The sequence below is a fragment of the Bactrocera latifrons genome, unplaced genomic scaffold (genome assembly GCF_001853355.1).
Source record: "Bactrocera latifrons isolate USDA-ARS-PBARC rearing strain unplaced genomic scaffold, ASM185335v1 scaffold_355, whole genome shotgun sequence".
In the NCBI taxonomy this organism is placed as follows: domain Eukaryota; kingdom Metazoa; phylum Arthropoda; class Insecta; order Diptera; family Tephritidae; genus Bactrocera; species Bactrocera latifrons.
Genome location: NW_017536996.1, coordinates 192,162 through 208,155, shown reverse-complemented (window position 1 = coordinate 208,155; position 15,994 = coordinate 192,162). Strand labels below are relative to the sequence as shown.

The following is a 15,994-nucleotide window of genomic DNA, read 5'->3' as shown; positions in this document are numbered from 1 at the left end:
AAACATTGTGAAATACTAGTGTTATTAATACACATTTTTGAAATTTTAATTGGGAATATTTTAAAAAATATAAGTGTTAGCAAATTTTACATATTCCTCCTCCGGAGAAGCTCCTCTATCCGCACATACCCCATTTAAACCGAAATTCGTGTTTTTTCTGACCGCCAAAGTAATCGGTATCATCGGTATATGCCGACTGTGATATGTCGCTGCCGTCTTATAAATGTTCAGGCTTCACGACGCCATTTTCATTTCACTGCCGTGCAGTCATGTCGTGTTTTTTTTTTTAGAGGAGGAATCTTCAAAGATATCTTCATTTATCCGGCCGATATGCACGATTTATATTGGTCGCTCTCCCAAGTAGGGCATGCACGCCTACGTACTAAACTTTAAACTCCGTGGTCATTACAGGCATTACATCGTGGAACCAATATTAGCCATTCGGCTCTTCATTTACGCATTTTCGGTTTAAGTCCGATTAATCGCTTCACTTCGTTGCCACTCTTTCTTCCTTAACTCTTGCGTAGCTATAGCTGCCCATGCTCTCATTCCGTCCCAGACCACCTTCGATTCGATCATCTAAAGCATTATCTTCACCGATGTCACTCGATCGTTTATCACATTCTCTATTTCAAGTCTTTCCTTTCCATATTTTGCCCAGGAAAAGAAGATATGCAATTAATTTTCGTCGCTACTGCTGCAGAATGGGCTATTTGTTTCTACATCATGTCCATATTTTTACAGATGCTCTCCACAACAACCATGTCCTGTTAAAAACTGCGTAAGATAAAAATCAGTTTTCCCGTATTTCCGTTCAATCCATGGTTGTATGCTTCTAATAAGCACTTGCGTCCATCTCTCTGTAGTTGCTTCGTCCCATCGTTTCTGCTCTTTCTTTAAGCTCCTCTCTTCTTTCGTCACGAGAGCGCCAGTATTTTTTGTTTTATTGAATACTCGCTTAATTTCCATGTCCACTATGTCTTGTGGCATAAGGCCTGATATGACTCCAGCCGACTGATGTGATACAGTGTCGTATGCACATGCAACTCTTATTGCGTTGAGTCGGACTATTGATTTCGCCTTTTTTGCGTATGTTTTCTTCTGCAGCGCTATCCCCCTATATGGGCGCAGCATACATATGTAAGTATAAACTGACTCACTTTGGCCAGCAGTACTCGTCTATTCTGACTTGGTCCACCAATGTTAGCCATTATCCTCGTTAGCGCCGCCGTCACCCTTGATACTTTTTCACAAGCTTTATCTATATGCGTCTTGTAACTTAACCTCAAGTCTATCATCACTCCTAGATATCTCAAAAATTACTGTGTCGTGATGGTATATCCGTCAATATCGAGTGTGGCGACCTCTAGTTTCTTCCTGTTTGCATTTGCACTACTTCTGTTTTTGGCCAGTTAGTTAAAGCTTTGTCATCATAAGCCATTCTTTAATTTTTGTCGCTATATGATTGCACAGACGCTCTATTTCGTGTATTTCTTTCGCTGCCGTAGTCACCGCAATGTCATCCGCTTATCCGATTATTTGCACCTCCTTAGGTAATGAGAGGTGCAGCACCCCATCATATAGGGTATTCCACAAAAGTGGGCCTAGGACTGAGCCTTGTGGAACTCCGCCCGTCCTCATATAGCTTTGTGGGCCTTCGTCTGTGTCGTATAGTAGAACTCTGTACGACAGGTAGTTGGAGATGACCTTCAGCAAATACGGCGGTAGTGAAGAGCTCTTATTATACAAGTACGAGGCCAGTAGGCTGAATTAAAGGCATTCTTAACATCGAATGTGACTACCATCCATCTAGTTCCTTCTATAGCTTACGTCGGCAAGATTTTTAACCGCGGCAATTGTTGACCTGTATGTGCGGAATCCATATTGGTTATCGGCCAGTCCCGATAGCTCTTTTTCGAGATGTTGCTCAAGGCGTACGCTTAGTATTCGTTATAGTATTTTCCCCACAGTGTATGGCATGTACAGTGATCGGTACGAGTTTGGTTCTCCAGGCGGTTTGTTTGGTTTTTGTATTAGAACCAAACGTTGCATCTTCCAAATTTTTGGAAATATGTCCTCTGGTAGGCACTTTGCGAACAATCTTGTGAAAGGATCATTGTTGTGTTTAATCGCGATCTTTAGGGCCTTGTTATTGGCGAACCATTCTGCAAGTCATGTCGTGTCGCTCTCTATGTGTTCACCACATTAATGTAAAATGTGTAACGTAAACATCTTTGAATATTTAAGTGCTTATTATATTGGAATGCATATACATAAGTATATGTGTTTGAATATGTAAATTAAATAAAAAATATATTTATTTTTATGACCGCACCCAAACACTACGAAATGTGGACTGTATTTACAAAATTTAATTTCTTTATACTTCAGCTTTACACGTTACTTCCAAAGGCGCACTTGCTTTCAGTAAGTGCAATATGCTAGGTCGCACTTTAGCGTGTGTGGCTGTTTTGTACGAACGAAATATTTAAGGTTCAAATTATCGTGCTGATTTCTCGAATTGGATTCAGCTATTTTTATGAAATATTAAAAAGTTAAATTTACTTAAAAAATTAACGGAATCTGATAATTATTGAAACTTTATTAATTTATTATGTATTTCTCCTCCGCCCTTAAATTCGAGCGCCTTTGTTCGAAGGAGCAGATTAAAATATGTAAATATTTTTATCCCGATTTCTGTTATGTCTTGATTTGTTTCTTTATTTATTTAGGTTTATTTTGCTTAAGTTTACTTAGACATTACAATCAATATAGTAAGGTAAATATAATTGTGTTTCCTTAACAATGAAATTTCTTCAGTCTCATTTGACTGAAATTCTTTAATTGATTTCAAAGATAAAATTTCTATTTTGCACTGCCAATGGTTGCAATATTGCTGGCAATGGCTTATTTTCTGTTATTTACTTTGAAAAATACCCTTTGTTTTCTATCTCATTGTTTGATCAAATATGATCCTTTTAATTTTATATTTACATTAGCAAATTTTACATAGCCATGAAAATCGTTTAAAAATATTATATCATTTGTTATTTCTTCGATTTTTTTAACATGTATTTGTACAGTTGTCGACGTTACTTTTTAACAAATTGTGCTATGCAGGTGTCATTCGAAATTTCAGCCACTACATTTCTTGGACAAATAGGCAAATTATTATAAGATTTGCAACTTTTAATATTTCCATAAATTAAATTTTCACATAATAGAATTATTTTGCACTCAACTTTATTTATTAATTCTCTTTTCTTTATCGCTTTTTAATGCTCTACAATCGTTTTTTTTTTTTGGTTGTGGGCAGAAATTTTAATTTTGGCAAACTCTAAGGCTTCGTCTCCGTTTATAAATGGTATATTTCTAAAAAAAAATATTTTGTAATTTCGATTTCTTTGTCTGATAAAATATAGGAACTATTTTATTCGAAAATGGATGGCGTAAACTATGTTAATTAATTTTTCTTCATCAGTAGTATAATGTGATTTAGTAATTATATGTCTGTGGTATGTCGAAAAGGGTATTTAGAATTCGTAAGAATTCTTTTGCCTTTTTTTTTTAAATACGCTCATAGACACCTCTGCTGGTGGTATCAGATTGCGTCCTGAACTTCCATCGGAGTGCGTTACTATTCTTAAGGGGGTAGTGTGGTAAAAGCAACCTTTTTTGCAATAATTTTTTTTCCAAACAAATTTTTTTTGAGAGTTCAGGTTTTTTTTATATGTTATTCTAGATGTAATATACTACCGAGAAATTTTTTTTTCTCAATTTTTCTTGACATGCGGTGGAGATATGGGTGACCGGAAGGTGGCATCTTTAAAAGTGGTAACGACGATTTTTCCATTGTGGATGATCTGAAACGAACGGGATACATATTATTTTAGAGTTAGCTATCTAATGATTTTCGACTGAAAAAATTCATTGATAAATAAGAAAATAGAGCAACTTTTAATTTTTTCTTTTGTTTTTTCACCTGTTTTTTTGTCACTAATCGTGTCACAATGTTGTCAAATATCTTATTACAATAATGATTATCGGTCATTAGATAGCCAAGTCTTTTCAGAAAATTCAAAAAAAAAGAAAATTAGACAAATCGGGGAAGGAGATTGACTGGAATCGTGAGTACCAGTTCAAAAAACACTGTTTCGAGGAAAACGCGTTTAAACATCCAGCTGTGCAATCTGATAGTTGAGAAAGGTTAGTGTTACTTCTCTTGAAACTAATGCTCTTTTTTATTTTTTCGAATGCTTTTCTAGTTGTGTCGTCTACCTTAATGATTTTCTTTTTAGTTTCAGTTTTTGATATTCTCTCTTATAAATTGTATTAAATGTAGTAAAAATGATCTCTTGGGTATGGAAAGTCGAATGTTGTACGATCTTTAATAGGGTTGGTATTATTATCTTCCGTCTGAAGATACTATAAAATCTAAAAATTCTGTTTCTTTTTAAAGAATTCTCACTTATCCATATATTAATATTAGCGTCTTGTAAGCTTTTGAAAATTTCAAGGATGTGTTGAGCATGCGTTTTTCATTTTTGCTTAATATGATAGAATTAAGATCATGTGGATTCCTGGGCATACAGGTATTAGAGGAAACGAACTTGCAGATGACCGTGCAAAAAAGAATGGAAAGGAACCACTACTTCCATTCGATCACTGTACGTTGAAAGACTTTCGCAACATGGTAAAAAAAAGTTGTTCAGAAGTCAGCATTGAGAGATTGGTAAAATTTTCAACACCATTACAAGGAACATAATCTCTCTGGTACCAAGCCAAACTACCCAACTGATTGCTCTTGCGAAGATATAAAAACGTTTGTTCGCCTGAGGATAGGCCAAACCTTCAAAACTCACAGTCATCTTTTAAACAAAATATATAAAATATTGTATTCAGCCAAATACATCAGTAAATCACATCCTAAATGAATGCAACGCTTTAAATACATCTAGGACAACTACTTTTGGTAAAACGAAGCCATCAAATCTTTTAAAGACACCAAATACTGACAACATCAGGGCAATCAACAATTTCCTAAAAAAAATGTAAAATATCAAACTTAATTTAATTGTAATTAAACCAATGATAGATACTTATAGACACATATAATACTGTAATAGAAGAGCCGAAGGCCTCTGTAGCCAGCACTTTAACTTAGTGAATTAATTATTTATAATTAGCTCTTTTGTAAATAAATAAATAAACAAAAAAATATGATTACATCGTCGATATCAACATAACATGATTTATATTTTTTATTTGGCCAAGTTGTGCCAAAACTTTACTTATATAAGGGATTGGGTAACGATCGGCTATTGTGATTGAGTAAAGCTTTCTATTACTAGCCTTAATTTTTTCCGTGGATGCATCCTTACTTTTTTTTGCAACTATCCAAATGGGGGAATTATATGGGGAATGGGGAGGCCTTCCCAGTAATATTTCTATTTGCTTTTCTCCTTCTTTAGAGACATGAGGTATCGGAGTTTGTTTTTATATTGGCGATGACCTTTGTACAAGTAAGTTTTTCATTAAGGTCGGAGAAAAGGTCGAAATGTTTGTTTATTATTTATTTTCTTGTTTTTTTTTTTTTGAGAGAAAGAAGGAAATAAGAATTTATATTTGGTACGCTAAACAGCGTGCTGTATGTATGATGAGTGATTTCTAGTCTTCCACCTACTGAATTGGCGAAAAAGTTCTTGTAAGTTTGGAGTTTCTGTTTAGCCATATGTGCCTGTATGTAGTTTTTGTAGAAGCCTGTGCTAACATTTTAATCATGTTATCACTCTCCGTTCTGCAATAATAATAAGGCAACGCAGAGTTTTTCAGCCCAATAAATAAATGTCTGAGAGTTCGTGTTTGGTGAAGAGAGTAGTAAAATTTTGCGTTATGTGTTTGTGGGTATTGCTGTGATCTCATAAAGGGGTTTGTGGGGTTGAGCATGTTTGAGTGGGTCTACATATATGATTGTTGAGATGATGGCCGGTTGAAATTGATGCGGTTTGTATAATTCCTTGGTGGTAGCGGTAGTTTAAAGTTGTATTCGTTAAATCCATTTAATGGTTACCTTGGTTGGTTGCTTTTGAACTTTTTATCGTGGAAGACCATTGAATCCTCTCACGAAAGTAAATTTTTTAATAGAAATTTTGGATTGACAGTCGACCCTGAATTAGTCCACGAACTGAACTCAAATGGTTTTCTGATAAATTTTTTCTGTGTCTTTCGTAAATGGTTTGGTTTACTACCGGTATTTGTTTTGTGTCAGCCCTAATAATATTCTGTTCGGTTGTAAAGCAGGTGCGGGATCTGATTGGTCTTAGTTAGTTATCTTGGTTTGCCATTCTAAAGTTGTATTTTTCGTAATTATTTATTTACTTTTTAACATTTATTGGAAACTTTGTTTTCTTTATTTTTAATTATTTGTTTTGAAATAAAATAAATAATATATTTTTTTTTATTATATAATTGTCTTGCTTTTCTCTTATATTTAATACATTAAGTATAACTTACACTATATGAGTGTCCATCCCGCGGTGTACTGAAAAGATTCCTGGAAATACAAATAAAGAATCAATTCATATAACGGTATACAACTTTGCATGAATAATGTCCTTAAAGTATGTCACCATATAACCAAAAATAGTTCAAAATTGAACTAAAACTGTTAACCTATGTATCGAACATGTGGACCTCAGTGCCTATAGTTGGGTTTTATATACTTGAAATCCTGGTATAATCCTCTCCTGATGATAGAATGTCAGAATGTCAAAAATAGGCTAATTGGGCCAATACTTCCATATACCTAATACAAAGATTATAGACATTCAACACATTTGTTACATTAAACTACAAATGAATATCTGTATCATACTAAAATATTTATAGATAGCATGAACTTTCCTAATAAGCGCAGAGTAAAGTATTAAATATTCAACATTCAAGTAGATTAGTGTAGACGACATTGACATACTTGTAGTTTTGCGAATTAAGAGACAGCGGCTATGCTACTAGGCTCTGAAAGAATTCGACGCAGCACTGGGCGAAGCAGAGGAAGAGGAAAACCTCTACTCCTTTGGAAAGATCATATGGAGAAGGACCTATCTGCACTTAGTGCAGAAGCACCAAGTTACAAATGATAAAAAAAGGAATTCATAGTACATATATTGAAACCCATCGGAAATGAAGGATAAAAATAAATAAACCAGCAAAATTTGTTTTTTTTTTTTTGAGGTTATGTGAAAAAAGTATATATCAACAAGTAAGAAAGGGCTAATTTCGGGTGAAACCAAACACTCTTTCGAGGCGTCAATCCTGGCTTTGTGACCATTTGTTGAGCTTCACCACACTTGGAACATGATCTTTTTCTCACATTATTATTTTATCCTGTTACCATTCGCTTCAGAGAGGGTTCAATTTGATCATATGGTACCCAACCATCGAGCTTCTTTTTGTAGTCAACCTATTTTAAATGTTTCAAAACCGTTTAATGATTAATGTTAAATTCCCGATGTCATGGCAGCTTATGTGACGGTCCTGGTCAATCTTTTCCATAATTATATTGACTTTTTCAACGATGATTCGACCAGAGCGAGGTGCATCTTTCAGTTTCCAGCTGTAACCTTTTTTGAACTCCCCGATTTTTTTTTTTTTTTTTTGTTAAATGAAGCTTAAAATCTCACATTTCCAACACTATATGGTATGAAACAAAGTTATTGGTGCAACGAAATCTATTGACAAAATACAAAAAGGTCGACTACCTATTTATACATATATTATATATAGTATAATTCATATACTGAAACACACATACGGTTTGTTAGAAAATACTGCATACTATACTAGTTATATAGGGGCTAGGTAAAGCTTTCGCTAAAATTTTTTTTAGGCACAAAGATACACTATTTTGAGTAAGACATTCTCCTTCATTTTCATTGAGATAACTCATATATTTGCCGATATATCCTGTACAGTCATCCGGAAATTCGATAAACTTTATATTAGGTATATTTTTAACACATAGATACATCATTATTCGAGAAGGATTATCCCTAAATTTTAATTATATATCTCACACATTGAATGATATTTTCGCGCAAAAGTCAACTGTAGATACTAGAGTCCACAAATTCAGTACCTGGAGGCTTGAACAGCTTAGGTTGGATTTGGACAATTTTTGATTATAAAGTGGTGGTGGGGGAATTGTTACTGAAATATTCAAATGGAATTTTAAATTGTGCTATATGGAAAGTAGACGTGATTGTTATCGGATTTCTCCCCATGCACACACTCTGTAGGAATACTGGGAGAATGTCACGTACTAAATCTTGTCGAAATTCGTTCGGCCCAGTGTCGAAATATGTGATTTCACCAAAAAGTAGGCGGTGCCCCACCCATCCTCCACTTTTCACAACAGCTCTTATAAATCTCTCTCATACCACCTCAGCGGTAAAACTTAATGTCTCTTCTGGCTTAATTAGTTATAGATTTATTGCGCTTTTAGTAGTTTTGTACAGTGCCATTATATGGGAGTACGTTTTCCGATTTAATCCATTTTCACACTTAAAGGGTGCTCTATTTCAAGGTTCTCTACTTTTTTAGAGAGAAAAAAAACAAAAACTTCGAATTTAGTGTGGAATGCTTATTATCTTTCGAGAGAATATTCTTTGGCATTTATGTTTTGTAAATTATCTCTTTGGTTTTTCCGTTCAGTCCATTTTTCGATGACTCGTTCGAGAGAATTACGACTGGTATGGCAAATGACACACGTGATGTTTTGCTCCAAGACCTGAATCGAGGCGGGATTGTCCGGATATACTTCAGATTTTACATATCCCCACAGGAAAAAGTCTAACCGTGTGATATCACATTTCCTTCCGTGATGAAATGCCAAACAACATGACTCACGCGTGATCTGTCAAAAAAAGGCTAATGAAAAAAGTACCTCTACTCGAATCACACATTAGGTATTTCTTGATTTCAGGAGAGCAATGTATTCATTTTAATAAAACGAGTATGTACCAATGAAGCAATCCAAAGTGAAAACGATTCTAATTATCTTTTTTGACGACAAAGGCATCGTCCACCATAAATTTTTCCTTACGGACAAACCGTCAACGCCAAGTTTTACCTAGAATCACATTCGATTTATTGAAAACCAAGTTTGGAGAACGTGTTATCTCACGTAATGGTCCAGTCTAGTTGCTGTGGAGCTACGTAAAGTCCATGGTCTATGCCAACAAGCCAGCGACGGTTGATGAATTTCGTACGAATATCGAACGATAAATTGCGGGAGTATTGGAAGATTTATGCTTGAAAACCGACGAAAATTAGGTTCAGCGTCTTTACTTCTGCAAACGTGCCCGTGGTGGCCATGCAAGAAATCGAGTTCCATACATAATGGTACGAACGTACCAACACAGAAATAAAAAATTTCGTTGATATCCCAAACCGTTTTAGTTTTATTTAAAAAAATTTGTTGCGCTCTTATTGTAATACCCGTTACTATCAAGTTACGCGATATGAGAAGAAAAAGATAAAGTTTCAGTTTTCAAAAATTTTTTATTTTTACAGATTTCGTATCACATATCGCCTGATTTTACGAGAAAAAGAGTTACATTTTCACATTGGAGTGTATAATCCGAGCAAGGATTTATCTTTCACGTTCAATATGCTATTGCATACATATCTAAAAGTTCCTGATGTACGCCGTTGTCAAATAACCGGTTTGCATGGTTGCACATTTATTGATAAGGTAAAATATATAAAAAGTTATACACAAAAATACCTAGAAAACAATGCTAATAATATAGCCTATTAAGCTGAAATAAAATTACTTGTCCTACATTTTTTTATGTTAATAGATACAAGCAAATAAAATATATAAAATTCTTAGAACTTTAAATTATTAAACCCTGAAAGACTTGTTCCACGCGGCATATTTCACTACAAATCCGAAACTATTGACCAGTTTTTTATTTTTCTTTCATGGGTACTACTATTTAGTAGTAAAATATAGGCGCTTCTCTGCGAAAGAACAATCAACAAAATCGATAAATACAAAACCCTACTATGAGTAGTAACCCGTCTTTGTAATAACAATCTACTAAAAAAACTAAAAAATATTTTATTATGAAAACTTGGTCAGACATATACCATGTTTTTCCAATTCTAAATATAGGTTTATACATAGTCAAGTTTATTTTTCTTAAAGAAAAAACTTAGTAGCAAATTGAAAAATTACATTTTTCACATGAAATGAAAACTTGATAGAATAGATTGATTTTTTAGTTTGTCATTGAATAATGGTGGGATACACTTAAAATACCGACAAAACCGACTGACAAAAGTTAAATATGCAGCTAAATCAAAATACCGACATATCAAAACACCGACAAATCAGTACATCGAAAAATCAAAATACGGACAAACTAAAATGCCGTCACGGGGATACACTTAAAATATCAAAAAATTTAAAATGCCGACTCATCAAAGTACTAACAAAATTGAAATATGCAGCTAAATCATTTTTGTTTGTCAGTGTTTTAAATTGTTGGTGTTTTGATTTGTCGGTATTTTGACTGTCGGGAATCTAAATTTCGAGATGATTGTCGGCATTACGTTATACACCCAAATATAATACTTTGTAGATAGTAAACTTTTCTTCTCTAATTATTTATAATTGCAGACTCGTGACGGTGCTATATACCAAGAAGGACGTGAAATAGTGACCATTGGCGAATGGACGGATCGAGTTTACCAACACACTCCACAAGAACACGTCATAACGAACGTTGTATCCGGAAGAAAAATGCGATTACAAAAATACAATTTTCCTGACACAGGTAATTTTAAATATTATAGTTGGATAATGTGGCCGTTTGTTGTTTAGTGATAGTGAATCAGACAACAATGTTTTTTCGGCTTCCGTAAACTTAATTGTGTATTAACTACGACAGTGCGGAGTGCTCATGATGGTGATATTCTATCTCCTATAACATAACTTGTTTTTTTTTTTTTTTGCATTGAGTTCTATTGTTCTATCGCATCTAATATCACAGGGTAATGACTGAAAATGTTAAAGTCTTTTGCCAGATCTGACAACCCCTTTAATTATTGCCAAATAAAATGTCGAGTAATAAGTAAGTTTATTATAATGACAAAAATCTAGGAGAAGAATGAAAGAAATTAGGAAATCTACTTTTTTCGGTGAATGTATTTTGAGAAGAGTAAAAAAAAGTATAAAATTTCACGAATGTATTTTGCATAAATAAGATTTCATATTTTATGTGCTTCAATCTTTACTAATATTTTTAATGTTAAAGTACGATTGTTCGCTACGCTTTCTCGCCTGAATTGTTTGTCGAAAAAAAGTTCATTATATTTCTACAAATCAAATAAAATCGACCAGACTAACTTAATCTATGCAAATTTTGTAACCTCGAATAATTCTTTAAATCGAAAGATTTCTTTTACTTCTAATAAAAACAGCGGCACAGCTCTAATTTCCTATCAGCAACACAATGCTGTGATGATGCAAACAAAAGCATGTCAATGGAAATCCTGAAAGATCTGGGCGGCATTTGTTATTTGAAAAACAAAAAACATTGTTTTTAATTTTTTGTAAGGTCCGTATGGCCTTCTTTATTCAATAACTAAATTGCATTTTACATTTTATATTTAAGCTAAAAAGTAACTTTATTCTACCTGCCCTATATATTATAATTCTTAGGAATTATAGCTTTAGCGGCTCGTGGCGGATGTTACTTCCTGTTGACAAATTTTAGCGTCAGTTACAATTTTCAATGTTACTTATGTTAACTCCTGCCGTTGTTCGCTGCATTTCATTTGTCACAGTTATGACCTTTCTATTGTAGGTGTTTTTGTTTAGATGTTTTTATTTCTTTATGATCCGAAAAGATTTATGTTTTGGCTGTCAATCCTTATCGTGCCGTTATATTGGTTTAGTAATATAATGCCAGATTATACATTTTCTATCGAGTTTATGTTTTGATTATTTATCAAAATACATTCTGCCGGTTTGCTCTTTAGTAGACGTGGGACACAACCTGTGTTGCTTATGTCTATAATATTCTTATTACTACATATTTTTATATTTTTTATTTGTCACATTTTTTCTTAATGCCCAATATTTTATTATTCTTACACACTATTACATTTTCATATGAAATCTTATTTATGTATATTCTTATTTATTTTTATTGGTTTTATCATAATAGATTCACAAAAGTCGCTAGTCTATATTTATTATGTCTTCTTTTATTATAATAATAATACAGAACGATTACCCTCCTCCCGCCCAACCGACGCGCGGGGCGCAATCCGCGAACGAGCGGAATTAGCCGAGTCATAAAAGGCAAGAGAGTTTTAAGGGTTGCGATCTTAAGCTGCTCAGCTACAGAAACAAAAATTTCAACTGCCAAAATTAAGAATTAGATTAAAGTTTATAATTTTTAAATGTTACTTGTAAAATGGTAAAGAGTGAGTCTGTTAGATCAAATGTGCTGGAGTCAGAACTGAAATCGTGACGGAATGGTTCGTTTAATTCGAAATTTGTTCTAGAAAATTTTAAAAGYAAAGGTYTAAACTGCCTGGTAGAGGGAGCGGGAATGTTAAAATTAATATCAGACAAGAGAGATGRGCTACAGACTGACCCATTGATGAGTTTTACAAGAAATATTGTACCAAGCATTTCCCTACGACTAGCGAGTGTAGGGAGATTTATAAGTTTTAAACGGTTAGTGTAAGGGCGAAGATTTAAACTGGAATCCCAATGCAAATGATTCAAGGCAAAAAGTAAAAATTGTTTTTGAACGGACTCCATTTTCTCAGAATGAACTAGATAACAAGGGTTCCATACCATGGAAGCATACTCTAATATAGGCCTCACCAAAGATGTAAAAAGAATTTTCGTGGTAAGCGGATCTCTAAATTCTTTAGACCATCGTTTAACAAAACTTAGAGCACCTTTAGCACTAAAAACCATGGAAGATGTGTGAAGATTGAAATTGAGTTTGGGGTCCATAGTTACTTCCAAGTCAACAAAACTGCATACTTGCTCCAACCGAAAGTTTTGTATTACGTATGAAGTAGGGTCTACAGATCTACGTGAAAAGCAGATCATTGTAAATTTTTTAAGATTCAATGGCATGTCATTTCTATCACACCAAGAAACTAGGTTATTTAAGTCTGTTTGCAATTGACATCTTTTTCATCTCATTCATCTCTATTTGAGGTGAATGATTTCACAAGTTTTACATCGTCAGCATATAATAAAACGTTTGAAAACTTAATAACAGATGATATATCATTAATAAATAACAAGAACAGAATTGGACCAAGACTACCTTGGACCTTGGCTACCTTGAGGAACACCTGAAGAAACATTGATTATGTCGGAAAGAGTATCGTTAAATATGACTTGTTGAATTCTATTACTAACATAAGAAGCAACCCATTTTAGATCAAGTTTATTCAAAAGAATTGAGTGGTTTACTTTATTAAAAGCTTGATACATGTGATACAAATTCAAGCAAATTAGTAGTAAATTGTAGATTTCCCTTTACGAAAACCGTGCTGAGAACAAGAACTTAGTGGAGAGATCCGGAAGGTTATGCCGTCTGTTATAATTGCTTCAAAAAGTTTAGGTATTGCAGACAACTTTGCTATTCCCCTATAGTTTTCAATTGATGACCTAAATCCACTCTTATGCAAAAGAATTATAAAAATATATATATTTAATTTATATTTGATTTAAATAGCAAGATTATGTTGTACTACTTCATTTGTTTGTACTTCTTTCAAAATTTTGTTTGATGTTGCAGAAATATTATTAATTCTGTCGAAAATTACTTTATTAATTGTTATTGTTTATTAGGATGATGATAGTATTTATTTTCTTTACAGATTTTGTATTGTTTAATTATAGCTTCTATTTTTGCTTTAATTTTTGGGAAATTACATTAACGTTTATGTTCCTTTAATATTGTTTCGTTATCGAGTTTTATAATTCTTCTTCTTGATTTAACAACAGCGGGCCAGTCGTCTCTTCTTTTCGCTACGTGGCGCCAATTAGATATTCSAAGTGAAGCCAGGTCCTTCTCCACTTGGTCCTTCCAACGGAGTCGAGGTCTTCCTCTTCCTCTGCTTCCCCCGGTGGGTACTACGTCGAATACTTTCAGAGCTGGAGTGTTTTCCTCCATCCGGAAAACATGACTAATCCGTTGTTGACATCGTCCAAGCCTCTGCACCATATAGCAGGACGGGAATTATGAGTGACTTATAGAGTTTGGTTTTTGTTTGTCGAGAGAGGACTTTGCTTCTCAATTGCCTACTCAGTCCGAAGTAGCACCTGTTGGCAAGAGTTATCCTGCGTTGGATTTCTAGGCTGACATTGTTGGTGGTGTTTACGCTGGTTCCAAGATAGACGAAATTATCTACAACTTCATGACTGTCAACAGTGACGTGAGTGCCAAGTCGCGAGTGCAACGACTGTTTGTTTGATCACAGGAGATATTTCGTCTTGCCCTTGTTCACCGCCAGACCCATTTGTGTTGCTTCCTTGTCCAGTCTGGAGAAAGCAGAACTAACGGCGCGGGTGTTGAGGCCGATGATATCAATGTACACTCTTATAGAAGATGGTACCTTCTCTATTTAGTTCTGCAGCTAGAGAAAGCAGAACTAACGGCGCGGGTGTTGAGGCCGATGATATCAATATCATCATCATACGCCAGCAGCTATACACTCTTATAGAAGATGGTACCTTCTCTATTTAGTTCTGCAGCTCGAACTATTTTCTCCAGAAGCAGGTTGAAAAAGTCGCACGATAAGGAACCGCCTTGTCTGACACCTCGTTTGGTATCGAACGGCTCGGAAAGGTCCTTCCCGATTCTGACGGAGCTCTTGATGCTGGTCAACGTCAGCTTACACAGCCGTATAAGTTTTGCAGGGATATCAAATTCAGACATCGCGACGTAAAGGCAGCTCCTTTTCGTGCTGTCAAAAGCAGCTTTGAAATCGACAAAGAGGTGGTGAGTGTCGATTCCCCTTTCACGGGTCTTTTCCAAGATTTGGCGCATGGTGAATATCTGGTCGGTTGTTGATTTTCCATGTCTGAAGCCGCACCGTCCAATCAGTTTGTTGACGGTGGGCTTTAATCTTTCACACAATACGCTCGATAGAATCTTATATGCGATATTGAGGAGGCTTATCCCACGGTAGTTGGCGCAGATTGTGGGGTCTCCTTTTTTGAGGATTGGGAATAGCACACTTAAGTTCCAATCGTTGGGCATGCTTTTGTCCGACCATATTTTAAAAAGAAGCTGATGCATGCTCCTTATCAGTTCTTCGCCATCGGCCCCCGCCGCTTTGTTGTTCTTCAGGTGGGTAATTGCTATTCGAACTTCTTCCTGGTCGGGCAATGGAACGTCTGCTCGATCGTCGTCGATTGGGGCATCAGGTTCGCCTTCTCCTGGCGTTGTGCGTTCACTGCCATTCAGCAGGCTGGAGAAGTGTTCCCTCCATAATTTCGGTATGCTCTGGGCAGCGGTGACTAGATCACCTTTGGGGGTTCTACAAGAGTATGCTCCGATCTTGAAACGTTCTGTAAGCCGCCGCATTTTTTCGTAGAATTTTCGAGCATTACCAATGGTTTCGGTTGCGGCTGTAAGTAAAGAGTTTGAAATGCCGTCCCGTAGTTCCCTTATACCGAGTTGTTGACGAATGCTCTCAGAGAGCAGGAGTGCAAGCCGAGCAGAAAATCGTTCGGCTGTCTGTTGTGATTGCAGCTTCTCGACGTCGAACCTTCCTTGTGTTTGATGCCGTGCGGTTTTTGCTGCACAGAGGCGCGTGCGAATCTTGGCTGCAACAAAATAGTGGTCCGAGCCGATGTTAAGACCTCGGAGTGCACGCACATCTAAAACACTGGAGACGTGTCTTCCGTCTATCACAACATGATCGATCTGGTTGGTGGTTT

General features: G+C 35.3%; 1 protein-coding gene across 4 annotated transcripts in view; it reads left to right on the top strand.

Moving 5' to 3' along the window:
- The window catches only part of LOC108971708 (glucose-6-phosphate 1-epimerase), a 116,668-nt gene that overhangs the window by 74,613 nt on the left and 26,061 nt on the right, over positions 1 to 15,994 (top strand). For all 4 annotated transcript variants that reach the window (XM_018937955.1, XM_018937954.1, XM_018937951.1 and 1 more), the window contains exons 6-7: positions 9,574 to 9,754; positions 10,688 to 10,844. In XM_018937955.1, the coding sequence (XP_018793500.1) occupies positions 9,574 to 9,754; positions 10,688 to 10,844 (338 nt within the window). The remainder of the gene's footprint in view (positions 1 to 9,573; positions 9,755 to 10,687; positions 10,845 to 15,994) is intronic.